The sequence below is a fragment of the Aquarana catesbeiana genome, linkage group LG08 (genome assembly GCF_042186555.1).
Source record: "Aquarana catesbeiana isolate 2022-GZ linkage group LG08, ASM4218655v1, whole genome shotgun sequence".
Lineage (NCBI taxonomy): Eukaryota > Metazoa > Chordata > Amphibia > Anura > Ranidae > Aquarana > Aquarana catesbeiana.
This window is the reverse complement of record NC_133331.1, coordinates 304,843,349-304,859,870: the sequence shown is the minus strand read 5'-3', so window position 1 is coordinate 304,859,870 and position 16,522 is coordinate 304,843,349. Positions and strand designations below refer to the sequence as shown.

General features: G+C 46.8%; 1 protein-coding gene across 1 annotated transcript in view; it reads left to right on the top strand.

Moving 5' to 3' along the window:
- Positions 1 to 16,522, top strand: part of LOC141105171 (uncharacterized) — a 28,011-nt gene that overhangs the window by 3,220 nt on the left and 8,269 nt on the right. Inside the window, exons 2-8 of the mRNA XM_073595062.1 lie at positions 1,593 to 1,721; positions 1,840 to 1,974; positions 2,061 to 2,184; positions 2,301 to 2,398; positions 2,508 to 2,657; positions 2,761 to 2,902; positions 3,472 to 4,846. Coding sequence (XP_073451163.1) covers positions 1,626 to 1,721; positions 1,840 to 1,974; positions 2,061 to 2,184; positions 2,301 to 2,398; positions 2,508 to 2,657; positions 2,761 to 2,902; positions 3,472 to 4,846 — 2,120 coding nt within the window. The 5' untranslated portion in view covers positions 1,593 to 1,625. The remainder of the gene's footprint in view (positions 1 to 1,592; positions 1,722 to 1,839; positions 1,975 to 2,060; positions 2,185 to 2,300; positions 2,399 to 2,507; positions 2,658 to 2,760; positions 2,903 to 3,471; positions 4,847 to 16,522) is intronic.

Sequence of the window (16,522 nt, the reverse complement as noted above, 5' to 3'; positions counted from 1 at the left end):
GGCTATAGAGGGTTATATTATCCACAGATAGAGCGATTCGTCTGTCCTGTACATGATGCATACGCGGTTAATTATCAATGTCAGTGATCAATTACTATATTATCAAGGTGGCACTACAGGATTATATGGGGTGTCACTCCTAGTCAAGATAGGCACACAGATCGAGCACTAAGCATAGATTGTCCTTATTTTATTGGCACACCAGCTCCTGGTCAGGGTCGAAACTGAGAGGGCAGGGGGGGACATGTGCTCCATGTGTCCTATTGAGGGTGGTGCCACTGCTAGGGTTGCCCCCTCTCCAGGCTTTCACTGGGACCTTCCTGAGATTAGATTTAAATCCCAGGAAAATTGGTGCTGAATCCCGGAGCCCAGTGCCGGAAGGAGTTCCAGCACTGAGCTGCAGTAACCGTCCATTGCATTACTGGCACTGTCCACACACACCGTCCATTGCCCTACTGGCACTGTCCACACACACCGTCCATTGCCCTACTAGCACTGTCCACACACACCGTCCATTGCCCTACTGGCACTGTCCACACACACCTTCCATTGCCCTACTGGCACTGTCCACACACACCGTCCATTGCCCTACTAGCACTGTCCACACACACCGTCCATTGCCCTACTGGCACTGTCCACACACACCTTCCATTGCCCTACTGGCACTGTCCACACACACACCTTCCATTGCCATACTGGCACTGTCCACACACCGTCCATTGCCCTACTGGCACTGTCCACACACACCGTCCATTGCCCTACTGGCACTGTCCACACACACCGTCCATTGCCCTACTGGCACTGTCCACACACACACACCGTCCATTGCCCTACTGGCACTGTCCACACACACCGTCCATTGCCCTAACTGGCACTGTCCACACACACCTTCCATTGCCCTACTGGCACTGTCCACACACACCGTCCATTGCCCTACTGGCACTGTCCACACACACACACCGTCCATTGCCCTACTGGCACTGTCCACACACACCTTCCATTGCCCTACTGGCACTGTCCACACACACACTGTCCATTGCCCTACTGGCACTGTCCACACACACCGTCCATTGCCCTACTGGCACTGTCCACACACACCGTCCATTGCCCTACTGGCACTGTCCACATGATGGTGATTCTGAAGGACTCTGAGGGAAGAGGAGGCTGTAGTGCTCAGGGGGCCTCTAAGGTAGGAATGGGGGGACTCTTAATCAATGATGGACCTCCTACCTGCACTTTTCAGACCTCCTTACATCTACATTGACCTCACAGCACTGCCTCAGAGCAAAACAAGAAGACAGAAGAAGGATTGTATTTATCATTTCATTGTCTGCAGATCTAAAACTCATTCAAACCCAGTTCAGAAACAAAACAAATCCAACAGAGAAAAGGGGATCTCTAATAGAGCAGGCCAAGAGGGTCCTGGGACCTCAAAAATATAACAAACACTAAACAATCCAAACTAAATATGTTCACATGGGGTCAGTAGTTCTTAAACGTACAGTAACCCTCCTATTATCCCTCCTCACATCTTCATCCTATTATTGTTTGACCAATAACATTCAAACAATTCTTACTTTCATTTCCCAAAGTTATCCGTCTACAAGGAGACCTGTATAGATCAAATGAGGGCACCAATGAGGATGGAGGAGGACCGGAGTCACATGACTGAGAAGATCCTAAACCTCACCCTGGAGATCATCTACCTGCTGACCGGAGAGGTGAGGAGGATTCTGGGAGGTCACTTGACATCACTCTTATCAAAACACAGACCTGACCGGAGAGGTGTAGAGGATTCTGGGATTCTAACATTATATTCCTATTGGTTCTCCAATACAGAGTTTTCCTGTTCTGAAGTCAGGTGATCATATGACCATCACAGTGCCTCCATGTGACTCCCTAAAACCTGAGAGACACAACATGCAGAAGATTCTAGAAGTCACCAAGAAGATGATGGAGCTGCTGATAGGAGAGGTGAGCGGTGCTGGGAATTCTGGGACACTATCCAGTAACAGACAAGGGATGTGTCTGGATGGTGACTGTATCATTGTGTGTGTCAGGTTCCTATAAGGTGTCAGGATGTCACTGTCTATTTCTCCATGGAGGAGTGGGAGTATTTAGAAGGACACAAGGATCTCTACAAGGACGTCATGATGGAGAATCAGCCGCCCCTCACATCACCGGGTAAGAGGAGACTTTATTGTAAAGGAGAGAGCAGTACGGAGGCTCCACCTAGATCCCCCATCATCTGATAAACACATAGAAACAATGTATTCAGTCAGTGTGTGTGTTTCCTACAGATGGATCCAGTAATGAGAACCCACCAGACAGATGTCCCCGTCCTCTATATTCCCGGGATTCCACACAGGAAGATCACACCATCCCTCACCATCATCAGGTAGGTGGGACTGAGCAAGTAGAACAGAATTCTAAGCTATGAGAGGCCATTCTTCTATGTAATCTCTTGTTCTTTTTTACACATATATTCTCTCACCTTTCGGGTTTAGGATGAGGAAATGAAAGACATCAAAGCTGAGATTAAAGATGAAGAAGAAGAGATGTTGATGAGTGGAGCTCAGCAGTCTATGGGAGGGGGAGGTCCTTTGTATTCCCCGGATTCCACAGGGGACGATTACACCATCCCTCACCATTACAAGGTTGGTTGAACGGAACATCTGGGACGTGAGATGATGTGTGGATCTTTTCTGTATGTGATGTCACATTAGTACATTTTAAGTTTCTATCATTTTCTTGGTTTAGGGTGAAGATCTGATAGATATAAAAGTTGAGGTTAAAGCAGAAGAAGAAGAGAGGTATGTAAGGGATGATCAGCAGTCTATGGAGGAGGATGGAATAACGGGAACATTTATAGAGGAGGACACTTCTACAGAGATCAGCACAGGTGGGTCATTAATAGTAAATACATTCACTATATAATTTATATTGCACTTTACATACTCCTGACCCCTGCACTATATACAATATGTTGTACATTACATACTCCTGACTTCTGTTCTCTCCCCTCTACACACTGATATATATAAACATAATATGATAATGAGGGAGGAGTCAATAACCCAATGATGGTGGTCTTCAGGATCAGTCCAGTCTTCATCTTGGTTGGTGGGGCTCAGCCCCGCTGTTATTCATGACTAAATCATGGACTAAATAAGGAAATGCAGTCCTGCTTAGGTAACAATGAGTGATAGAGGGGGTGGGGACACTCATCCTATAATCCCCTCATCACTGTCCCTCCTATAAAAGACAGTTCTCGTTGTTTCCTCACTCTCTGACTAAGGTCCATGAATAAAGAAATGAACTGGTAGGAGATCAGAGGACCCATTTATTAGTTACCTTGAGGGGGGGAATTATAAGATCCTCAGAGACAAAGCTGCCTGATGTGGGCGGAGTCCTGGTTTAGGGGAACCAATCTGCTCATGTCTAGTAATAATCTTTGTATTTCTATTTTAGTAGATGGACGGGAGATGAGGAAAACCTCAGAGGATTGTCTCACTTTGTCCCCAGACTGTAAAGTAGAAGATGAGAACATCACACAGTATAGTCCAGGAGAAAACCCAACTACCTCAAATGTCCATCCGGCACCACACAGTGTAGATGGACCATCGTATTCCTCTTATCCTGAGGAACCTCAGACTGTGCGGGACGGAGCCGGAACATCGTATTCCTCTTATCCTGAGGAACCTCAGACTGTGCGGGACGGTGCCGGACCATCGTATTCCTCTTATCCTGAGGAACCTCAGACTGTGCGGGACGGTGCCGGACCATCGTATTCCTCTTATTCTAAGGAACCTCAGACTGTGAGGGACGGTGCCGGACCATCGTATTCCTCTTATCCTGAGGAACCTCAGACTGTGCGGGACGGTGCCGGACCATCGTATTCCTCTTATCCTGAGGAACCTCAGACTGTGCGGGACGGTGCCAGACCATCGTATTCCTCTTATCCTGAGGAACCTCAGACTGCCGTCCTTCCGACAGATAAGAGGTTTTCCTGTACTGAGTGCGGGAAGTGTTTCCGTTTGAAATCCCATCTTTTTGTGCATAAAAGAACCCACACAGGTGAGAAACTACATTCCTGCCCTGAGTGCGGGAAATGTTTCCAGTATAAATCCTCTCTTAATGAGCATAAAATAATACACACAGGTGAGAAGCTGCATTCCTGTCCTGAGTGCGGGAAATGTTTTCGCCGGAAAACAGAACTTGTCATACATCAAAGATCTCACACGGGAGAGAAGCCGCCGTATTCCTGTCCTGAGTGTGGGAAAGGTTTTATACAAAAATCAGCTCTTGTCACACATCAAATGTATCACACAGGGGAAAAGCCGTATTCCTGTCCTGAGTGCGGGAAATGCTTTGTACGAAAATCATATCTTGTCTCACATCTGAGGTCTCACACGGGGGAGAAGCCATTTGCCTGTCCTGAGTGCGGGAAATGTTATTCAGACAGGTCGTCTTTTCACAAACATCAGAAATTGCACACAGGTGAGAAGCCGCATTCCTGCCCTGAGTGCAGGAAACGTTTTCTACGGAAATCAGACCTTGTCATACATCAAAGATCTCACACGGGAGAGAAGCCTTATTCCTGTCCTGAGTGCGGGAAATGTTTTCTAAGAAAATTATACCTTGTCAAACATGAAAGATCTCACACGGGAGAGAAGCCGTATTCCTGCTCTGAGTGCGGGAAATGTTTTCCATGGAAATCAGAACTTGTCATACATCAAAGATCACACACGGGAGAGAAGCCATATTTCTGTCCTGAGTGTGGGAAAGGTTTTTCAAAGAAGTGCAACTTTGACAGACATCAGAGATCTCACACGGGGGAGAAGCCGTATTCCTGTCCTGAGTGAGGCAATTGTTCCTCACTGAAGTCCGGTCCCACACAACCCTCGAGGTGTATTTGTGCCACAAATGTCACCTATAATCCGGGTTTATTTTCTGCTTTTCCCCCATTTTCTATGCTGTGATCTTTTCTATAATACTCTGTTATAATAATGTAACACGTTGTGTATTGTATTGTACACAAATGAATAACGACTCCGCCTCCACATTCCAGACAAGGCATTTTCCTGACCAATCGGATTCCTACCTTTACTATTTCCTGATTTTATGTCTGCAATCTTGTCAATAGTAAAAATATAATAAAAAAAAATTTGTGTCGGTGCAATGATGACCATATCCAAACACTGTTCATGGGTGACGCTTTAACCACTTACCTGCTGAGCACTTGCACCCCCATCCTGCCCAGACCAATTTTCAGCGCTCTCACATTTTGAATGACAATTACTCAGTCATGCAACGCTGTACCCATTTGAAATTGTTGTCCCTTTTTTCACACAAATAGAGCTTTCTTTTGGTGGTATTATCTCACTAGTGGGGTTTTTATTCTTTGTGCTATAAATTAAAAAAAAGACAGAAAATTTTGTGAAAAAATGTTCTTTGTTTCTGTCATAAATTTTGCAAATTAGTCATTTTTCTTTATAAATTTTGGCCAAAATGTATACTGCTACATATCTTTGGTAAAAATAACCCAAATCAGTGGATATTATTTGGTCTTTGTGAAGGTTATAGAGTCTACAAGCTATGGTGCCAATCTCTGAAAATTGATGACACCTGATGTACTGATGGTCTATCTCATTTCTTGAGACCCTAAAGGCCCATACACACGATAGGACTTTGTACAAACTTTCCCGTGGATTCTTGTACAAAGGGCATCGGCCGTAAACTAATTAAGCATACACACGGCAGGACTTTTTCAGCCAACTTTCACCAAATCACGTGGTTTTTCAGCTCTTTACCGCCACCCTTTGGTCAACTTCTGTATTGTTGTCTGATCTTTTGCATTGGTTCTGAGCATGCGTGTTTGTACTTTGGACTAAAGTCCTATGGACTTGTGTACACACGATAGGATTTTGCACCATAGGACTTTTGTGGCCGGAAAGTTTGTCTGTTTGCACGCCAAGGGCCGATGAAAACCAAAAAAGTTTGTCCAATGGAGCGTACACACGGTCGGATGTTGCCTTAAAACAGCTAATTTGCATGTTTGTTGTTGACAAAAAGTCCTATCGTGTGTATGGGCCTTTACAAGTCAGGAAATTACCCCTGCAAATGACCCCTTTTTGGAAAGTAGACATTCCAATGTATTTAGTAAGAGGCGTGGTGAGTTTTCTAAAGTTTTTTCCCCACAACTCTTTGCAAAATGAAGAAATGAAGATTTTTTGTTTACAAAATTGTCATAATAAGAGGTTATTTCTCTCACAGAGCATTTGCATACCACAAATTACACCCCAAAATACATTCTGCTACTCCTCCCGAGTATGGCGATACCACATGTGTGAGACTTTTACACAGCCTGGCCACATACAGAGGTCTAACATGCAAGGAGCACCTTCAAGTGTTCTAGGGGCATAAATTACACATCTAATTTCATGACTATCTGTCACGCTTTTCAAGGCCCTAGAGCACCAGGACAAAGGGATTTCCCACAAAATGACCCCATTTTGGACAGAAAACAATGCATAATGAGTCTTTTGAACGGTTCATTTTTTTCCAGAATTTTTTGGAAAATGTGGAGAAAAAAATGAAAATGCATTTTTTTACACAAAGTTGTCCATTTATAAGATATTTCCAACACATAGCAAAAAAGGCACTCCGAAATACATTCTGTTACTCCTCCAGAGTATGGTGATACCATATGTGTGAGGCTTTTACACAACCTGGCCACATACAGAGGCCCAACATCCAAGTAGCACTGTTAGGTGTTCTAGGAGCATAAATTACACATAGAATTTCCTGACAACCTATCATTTTTGAAGGCCCTTCAAATTTCTAACACATAGCATGTACATACCAAGAATTACACTCCAAAAAAAATTATTTTGAGGAAAGGGTAAAAAAAATAGCCATTTAGATCTGACAAAGAAGCGGATGCTTTGAAACGTTATCTTCATGTTCTGACGTCGCTTCCGATGTGACTCTGAGTGTGTTCCATGCTGGTTTCCGAGACGACGAGATGGATGTCCGGCCGGTTGTTCCTCTCCTCTCCTCTCGTGTTAACATCTACACACCACCATCCACCGGGTACCCACTGAGTGACCACAGTATTATACTGTTATATGCCTATTGATCTTTATATTAGTGTGAGTAGCCATTTGGCTGCCTTGAATTAAATATACCATTCATTGCATCTTCTGCTGCAACTTTGTTTATGGCGCACCTGGTTTTTCTACCATTATCCAGACAGCAGGCAGGAATATTGTCTATAGTCAGCACAAGGATATTGTCAGCACAGGCAAAGCATTTGTCCATAGGAATTGTCCAGACAGAGAAAGCCAACACAGCCATAATATTGGTCCTGGTACACTGTTACCTGCAGACACTCATTATTGTACTGCTCTCCAGCCTTTCATAAACATACTGCCTCTTGCTACAGCTAATTATTTCCATAGTCCAGGTATCAGGCAGAGGTGTGGTCAGTTCATGTGGCAGGTAGAGGCATGATGGCAGTAAGTCAGCAGCAGACTGAGGGCCTCAGTCAGGTAAGACCTGTGCACAGGGTTAGAGGCTTCTCCCACCCAAATCTCTTTAAAGTCTCCAGACCCTAATCTGGAAATTACGAAACCCAGAGAAAACAAAAAAAATTGTTTTCTCCATCCAGAAAAACATTTCTGGAGCCCCTCACCTATGTGAGACCCCTGTGTACTACAGTAGCAGGGCAACAGATCAGTACAAGCGGTAGGCAAAAGCATAGTCCATAAAACAGGCCAGGGTCAGTTCACGTGCAAGCAGTCCAAGTGGTGGGCAGAAGCGTAGTCAATAAAACAGGCCAGGGTCAGTTCACCTGGAAGCAGTCCCAACGGTAGGTAGAGGCATAGTCGAAAAACAGGCCAGGGTCAGTTCACATGGAAGGCAGTGGCATTGTTATTTGAGGAAGCATGAAAAATGGTCAGCACAGATGATGAAAATGGGGAAATGGTTAAAAATATGGGCTAATATTTTAGGGAAGTGTGATAAAGTCAGAAGCATTCACCAATATAAAGGCCAGGTTGGGAGGGACAATGGTATCTGGTATCTCTTCAAAATCCTCTTTTGATGCATAGGCAACATCTTTTTTGGCATCTGAGGCCTGCCTCAGATGGCGGAATGTTGTCCGGGAAGTGGCGCTCATGAAGTCAGCTAACAGCTTCAGAGCGAAGGTCTTCTGGGGGGGTCTTTGTTGGTAGATGAGGGACGTGACAACTTCTTTGATTCTAGGAAGGGGTTGGGGCTTTCCGTGGATTTGGTGTAGATTATGCATTATAAATGGCCAAATGGGTGAGATAAATTGCTACTTTCTTGTACCAGAAACAGGACCTCCTTATTGACAAATAGGGCTGAAGCATTTGGTCATTGAAATTTACCCTCCCCATGTACAGATTATAATCTTGGACACATGTTGGCTTTTAAATGGGACCTCATCTTCTTTGAACCTCAACTGTAGTCTCATCATGGATGGTGCTTACAGATATCCCGTGGCTCTCTCACAAAGTTTATAAAATTTTACTCCGTATCTGGCCCTTCTGCTAGGAATATAGTGTTTTATTCCCAACTGGCCTGAAAAGGGTACCAGGGACTCATCCACACATATATGTTGATCGGGACATAGAGTTCTGCAAATCGTTGTGAAAAGGAATTTATGAGTGGGCGAATTTTACATAATTTATTGTAATTTCTCATTTTGGATGATTTCGGGGAGGGCGCTGGGTATTGTAGCTGAAGTGAAGGAATCGCATAATCATTTCATATCGGGACCTGGGCATTACGGCAGAATAAATGGGCATGTGGTGGATGGGGTTGGTGGACCAGTAGGCATGTCCTTCATTTTTTTTTTGTAAGCCCCATGTTTATGGTGAGGCTCATAAAAAATTTGAACTCCTCCATAGTCAAATCTCTCCACTCAAACGGATGGGCCTATGATGATTGGAGGTTGTTGGCAATATGCTGCCTGGCATATAGATTGATCTGGTCCATGATAAATTGCAGCAACGTGTCAGGCAAAAATAGATAAAAGCAGTCAACTTCTGAGAAATTTGGGGTAATGGCCTGCACACCTGGCTGTGTGGTGAAAGAGGGAATACTTGCTGATCCTGATTTGGAAGGCAGCCATGTTGGGTTGGCCTGGGAGGTATGTAGCGGCCCTGGCTCTATGGGGATGTGACACTCCAGTGCTGGTAGTTGGGAGATTTGAAGTTCCTATGCTAGGTGCAATGCGGCAGCGCTGGTACTGGGCCTCTGCATTTGTTCCCAGGGCCTATCGCTGGTGGCAGCGCTGGTACTGGGCCTGAGAATTTGTTCTCTGGGCCTATCGCTGGTGGCAGCGCTGGTACTAGGACTGGGAATTTGATCCTGGTTGCTGGCAGCTGCCTGGTTTCCAGAGTGCCGTGCCCTTTTAGGAGGGACCCATTCTTCCTCCAAATCATTTGCCAATTCACTGCTATCAATTGGTTCAAATGCTGAATTTGATTCAGAATCAGAATTGGCATTGAAATCTGATGAGAACTCCCCACTGCTCTCATCAGTCATGGAGAGGATCTGTTATGCCTCCTCACTGCTATATACTTTTTTTGGACATGCTGTTGATGGCTGTGCGATGGGTGGCAGGTGAGGGTCACAGATGGGCTGTGCGACGGGTAACAGATGGGTGGCAGGTGACAGTCACTGATGGGCTGTGCAATGGGTGGCAGGTGACGTTCACTAATTGGCTGTGCGATGGGTGGCAGGTGGCAATCACTGATAGGTGATGATGGTGTGACTGATGACTGTTACTGGCGATGGTCACTGATGGGTGATTGACGATGGTCGGTGATGGGTGACTATCGATGGTCACTGATGGGTGACTGGCGATGGTCACTGATGGGTGACTGGCAGTGGTCACTGACAGGTGACTGGCCATGGTCACTGACGAGTGACGGGCGATGGTCACTGATGGGTGGCGGGCGGTGGTCACTGATGGGTGCGGGGGGACAGGCCATGGTCACTGATGGGTGATGGGTGACTGGCGATGGTCACTGATGGGTGGCGGGTGGTGGTCACCGATGGGTGACGGGGGACAGGTGATGGTCACTGATGGGTGACGGGTGACTGGCGATGGTCACTGATGGGTGACAGGCCACGGTCACTGATGGGTGACTGGCGATGGTCACTGATGGGAGACGGGTGCACCACTGACGGTCACTGAGGGCAGACTCTGATGTGACAGGTGCACTTTATGGGGTGACTGTGGTGACTGTTGGGTGACAGGGGTAGGGGCGATGTGACAGGTGTTGTGCTTGGTGCAGACACTGACAGTACACAGATCTGTAACTCACTTCTCCTGGCTCTTCTCTCCTCACACTGGAAACAGTGTGTGAGGAGGGAAGAGCCGGTAACAGCTAGTGACTGGTCTTTGTTTACATTTGTGATTGGCTGTGAATGGATCACAGCTGATCACGTGGTAAAAGCCGCCAGCCAATGGCAGTTTACCAGGGTCGGTGACAAGCAGTGTTCCCGGGAACACGCCGCCACCGACATGCATGCGCAGTGCGCTCGCGATCACGTGCATGCGCCGAGTGCAATGGGGCGGTACCATCTGTAATCAGCCGTGATTGATCATGGTCCATCACGTGGTAAATAGCCATGCCCATTGGCTGTTGGCCCCTGTCGGTGACGAGCTGTGTCTCGGGGACACGCCGCCAACGACAGTGCAGGGATAGGCACACCTGATCGCGTGCATGCCGTTTGAATGGGACAACGTCATATGACGTCGTCCTAGAACAAGAGCCACACCGCCCCTCTGTCATTTGACGGTGGGTGAGCGGCAAAAGGTTAAAAGACTTTACAGGTCATCAGTTTAGAGTTACCAGAAAATAATGGTACAGAGTGCAGTGGTCAGGTGTATATCATATGCAGCCCAGGGTACAGAGTGCAGTGGTCAGGCGTTTATCGCTACCTCTGCAGGAGACGCAGAATATATTGGGTACAATAGTTTACTATTGTAACATAGTAAACTCAGAGTACAGTCCTTATGGATACAGCAGGATTAGCATAATTCCCAACATGTTTCGCCCTGAAACTGGGCTTCCTCAGGGGTTGCTGTCTACTTGGAAACAAAGCCTTCTGATAAGAAGATCTGAAAAAATATATACACTGTAATTAACAGAAAATATATTAACATCATCAAAAACAAAATAAACAATACATATGTGCATGCTGAGCTCAAAAATGCCCCTACTCACCCCAGGATCTAAGAATAGATTATAAAGCTGCAATCAATAGGAATTTGGGGATTCTAAAGATGCCACAGCCAACCAAAGACTACAGGGGGCAATTAAAGACCAGCTAAATGGATGATAACGAGTGTTTAAAAACCAAACCATACTTCTCTGCAAACCATACTTTGTAAGTCATTGTTCCCTTTGAGATACTTATCCTGTTAATCATTCATATATAACTATATTATGGTTCTGAAACAATTTTTATCATCCATTTAGCTGGTCCTTAATCGCCCCCTGTGGTCACCTGCAGTCCTTGGTTGGCTGTGGCGTCTTTAGAATCCCCAAATTCCTATTGATTGCAGCTTTATAGTCCATTCATAGATCCTGGAGTGATTTGGGGCATTTTTGAGCTGAGCATGCACATGTGTATTGTTTATTTTGTGTTTATTCTGTTTTTGATGATGTAATATATTTTCTGTTAATTACAGTGTATATTTTTTTCATATCTTCTTATCAGAAGGCTTTGTTTCTAAGTGGACAGAATCCACTTGGGAAGCCCCGTTTCAGGGCGAAACAGGGCCCCCCTTTGTGGATGGTAAGGTTCCCAGGCCATTCTCCCCAGAATTAGTGGCTCCAGTGGTCTCAGCAATGCCGCAGTGATTTTCTGCTGCAGCTTGTGATGATAGCGATACGGCTCAGCTGAACTGTCTGTGCGCTCTGGTTCCCAGAGAAGCTTTGACAGCAGGGCCTCAGTGCAGGACTTGACTATACACATACACGCGGTTGCGGGGTCTAGTTTTGCCCGGCTAGTGCAGTCGTCCTTCTCCGTCTTCTGGTACCAGCCGACACTGATACTCAGGCAGAAATACAGTCTTTGTCCTTCCGTTCAATCCTCCTGCTCTCTTTAGCAGAATCGTCCAGCTGCACACTCTGAAGTCTCTCTCTCCCCACTGCCCCGGAGCAACCTCTTGTCTCCATGTTGATGTGGACAAGGGCCTCTTTTCCACAACCCTGGCTGGTGATCATGGGAGGGTCTGTGATTGGGGGGACTTATTGGAACTTTGAAGCCCCCTTTACCAATAAGGGGGTACCCAGATACCACCACCCACAAGCTGAAGTATAGGGTACATAGTACATAATGGTACCACTAGCTTAATGACAGCTCTCCAAGCTGTCATCAGCTACATAAAAAGCGGTTACATCATTGCCCAAATATGCCCAGTGGCCATGTTTGGGCAGTGATTTAAGTGCTATCCCCACCTATTCTGTTTGAAATGCTGCTTCATGCATTGACATACCTCCTTAGACCCAGTCTGTCCAGACAGTATGGTCACCTGCTGGCTTGGCACCATCCACAGGCAACTTAACCTTTCAATAGACATGGGCGAACGGTGTCATCCGAGCATGAGTTCGGGCCAAACATTTGCCTGTACTTTGCAGGCTGATTGCCAGGTGTTCGCCCGGACAAACACCCTGCAATGCACTGAGAGCTGCAAAGTGCATTCTGCACCCTGTTTGGGCAAATCTTTGCCCAATCAGGGCGCCGTGTAAACTGGTTGTTAGGAGCGGGGCCGGAAAGCCATTCGCGCCGTCCTTAACAAATGAGGCTGTCAATGGGTTTTCCCGCTGACAGCTGAACAAAAGTGCCGTTAAAAAAATAAAGAAAAAAAAAGCACACACCCCCCCCCCAGTCCATGCCAGGCCCTTCAGGTCTGATATGGGTTTTAAGGGAAACCCCATGCCAAAATGTTTTTTTTTTAAATGGCGTAGGGTCCCCCCAAAATCCACACCAGACCTTTGTCCAGGCATGCAGCCTGACAGACCACATGCCCCCAACATGGGTGGGTGCCACCCACCCCAAAGCACATTGTCCCCATGTTCATGGGAACAAGGACCTCTTTCTGACAACCCTGGGCTTTGGTTGTCGGGGTCTGCGTGTGGGGAGATTATCGGAATCTGGAAGCCCTCTTTTTTTAGAAGCCCCCCCGGCTATGTCACCCGATGGCACCGCTCCTTCTGACGTCACATGCCCAGCATGCACCAGTGTGTGACATCAGAAGAGGGCGGTGCCACTGGGTGACATAGCCGGGTGGCCCCCCCCCCCCCTGCCTATATAAGAAATGTCAAAGTGCAGAAATGCCATTTTTTTTTAATTTGGTGTGTGGTTCACCTTAAAATCCATACTAGACCTGGAGGGCCTGTATGGACTGGGGGGTAGGGGGAACACTATTTTTTCTTTATTTTTTCAATAGCCACTAGTCATTTTAAATGGGATGGGACTCGTTTTTTTTTTTCTTTAGAAATGTCATTTTTGCTGTAGCATGTTTTTTGCATGATGCAGATGTGCCACTTTACATGCACATTAAGGGGACCCCCAGGCACCATATTTAAGGGAATTTTTCATTTTTATTGTTGCACTTTAAGCATAATTAAAATCACTGCTCCTGAAAAAACTTTTATTTTATTTTATTGATATATCTCCTCCAGGGCAGTACCCAGACCCGCATACCCCTTTTATGGCCAATTACTTGCATATAAGCCTTCAAAATGAGCACTTTTGATCTTTCCTGTTCAGCTCCCATAGACTACAATGGGGTTTGTCGTTCAGGTTAGAACATTTCCCCTGTTCGGAAATTCTGCTGCGAACCGAACAGGGGGGTGTTCAGCCCATCCCTACTCTTCAATAAGACACTGAAGTTAAATCCAGCGCAATTTTACTTCAGACAATTGCAGTACACAGGATGGTTTTCCAGTCTTTTAAAGAGTAATGCCCCGTACACACGGTCGGATTTTCCGATGGAAAATGTCCGATCGGAGCGTGTTGTCGGAAATTCCGACCGTGTGTGGGCTCCATCGGACATTTTCCATCGGATTTTCCGACACACAAAGTTGGAGAGCAGGAGATAAAATTTTCCGACAACAAAATCCGTTGTCGGAAATTCCGATCGTGTGTACACAAATCCGACGGACAAAGTGCCACGCATGCTCAGAATAAATAAAGAGATGAAAGCTATTGGCCACTGCCCCGTTTATAGTCCCGACGTACGTGTTTTACGTCACCGCGTTTAGAACGATCGGATTTTCCGACAACTTTGTGTGACCGTGTGTATGCAAGACAAGTTTGAGCCAACATCCGTCGGAAAAAATCCTAGGATTTTGTTGTCGGAATGTCCGAACAAAGTCCGACCGTGTGTACGGGGCATAAGAAGACAATGACGTTCCTAAGCCCTGTCTCTATGAAAAACTATCACTGACCGAGGTAACATGGGAGAAGAGGGAGGGCTAACTAGGACTAAACTAGCTCCAAACAGGAGGTGAGTGGGTGCGCTGGCCGTATATGACCATTTAGTTTGCCCATTTAATGAACTGTGAACAGCTTGGATTTGGGTGGCACCTATGATCAACCCAAACTTGACACTGATCCCCACTGAGAAGCAGAAACTGTTAATTTCTCAAAGAACTCCAAGCGATATTTGGAAGAACCCTGGCTGAGAAAGGCTGGGCTAGGCAGTAATATATTTTTTTCCCTCTTGGTGGGAGAGGAGATGAGAGCACAAAGCCGCAAAGCCGTGTTCACACTATGAGATGTTTCTCAGGGCTGCAGTTCTTCTGAGCTCCACAAGGTGGTGCTCTTACTTCTACCACGAAAGGAAGTCTCTATGGAAGGCAGGAAGTGATGTCGGGTGCAGACAGGAAGTTCTGGGTGAGAGGTGAGTTGGGAGGAAGTAGAGAGGAGACATTGCTGGAACTTTACAGCAGAGGAGGTAATAAGATATTATTTTCTATTTGCACCCAGTAATCCCCCCCCCCTCCCTTAATGTCCGTCCTCTTCCTCCATAGTCACTGTGATGTCTTTTATCTCCAGCAGATGATGATACACACATATATAGTGTGGAAACCTAGATTAACCCCTTCAGGTTCAGAACATTTCCCCACTTACTGGGCCGGATCATCGCCTTCATTTTGAACGGGAATTCTAATAATATATTTCTGAGAGGCTGTGAGGGGTAGGGTGCCCACGTGTCCCGGATTGCCCGGGATTATCCCGTAATTGACATCTTTGTCCCCGGTCCCGGGCACCTTCATTCCGGGACAATACAGTGTCCCGGAATGAAACGGACAATCTGGGAACGGGGGGCGGACCGAGCCGCTATAGCGCTGGCTCTGGCTCCGCTTCCACCTCCTCTACCTACTCCTGATCACTGGTTGCTAGAGCCGCCTGGCATCTGGCAACCAGTGACGTCCCTGCCCAGCGTTGAAAGCGGAGGAGGATTTCACTTCCTCCTCCGCGCCAGTGCTGCTGGGAGTCACTGCTGGTTCTTTCTCCTCCGGCTCCAGTGAGTGACTGGCTTGCAGCTTGTGTGGGGTGTTTCTGTTCCTTCCCACACGCTGCCTGTGATTACAGTGTGTACGGCATCTCTCCCTTCCTCCCCCCTCCTCCTGCCCACCTCACACTAACACACCGACTGAAGTCCCCTCCCCCGTTTCCTCTACTCGGATGTCACAGACAGGAGAAGGAGGGGGAGTAGAATGGACACAGCACTCAACAGGACGGGACGTGCTGATCTGAGGTTTGTACAGAATATTAATGCTTGGCACTTGCAGGAGAAGGAGACACAGAGACAGGGGGCAAGTTGTCAAAAAAGAATACTTGCAGTGATTTTGGGGGATAAGAGCATGCTGTATGTGCTGGGGGGCACACTTTAGGAGGGGAGAGAAATTGTGCTGGGGGGGGGGTCAGATTTTTTATTTAACCCCCCTTCCAGCACAATTTCTCTCCCCTCCCAAAGTGTGCCCCCCAGCACATACAGCATGCTCTTATCCCCCAAAATCACTGCAAGTATTCTTCTTTGACAACTTGCCCCCTTCCCCATCTTCAAAGACAAACTGGCTGCTATTGAGGGGACAATTGTACCGTCTGGAATCCTGGGAACTTTGCTAGAGATTCAGGGCAATTCTGGAGGAGGATGTAAGGAGGCACTAAGGGGGCACCCCGGAGGACGTAAGGGGGCTCTGACTAAGTTAGTACCGCCAGAGTGCCCCATTACATCCCCCCTTACAACCTCCAGAGTGCCCCCTTACATCCTTCGGAGCGCCCCACCACCAAAGTGGTATAGCAGTGGCTGACAGACTATCAGGAGGTGATATTGCACTCCTCTTCCTCCTCTCTCCACTAACTACCCCCCGCCATAGACTCCATACTCCTCTCCTGTACATATTACCCCCCGCCATACACTCCACACTCCTCACCTGTACATATTACCCACCATTATACA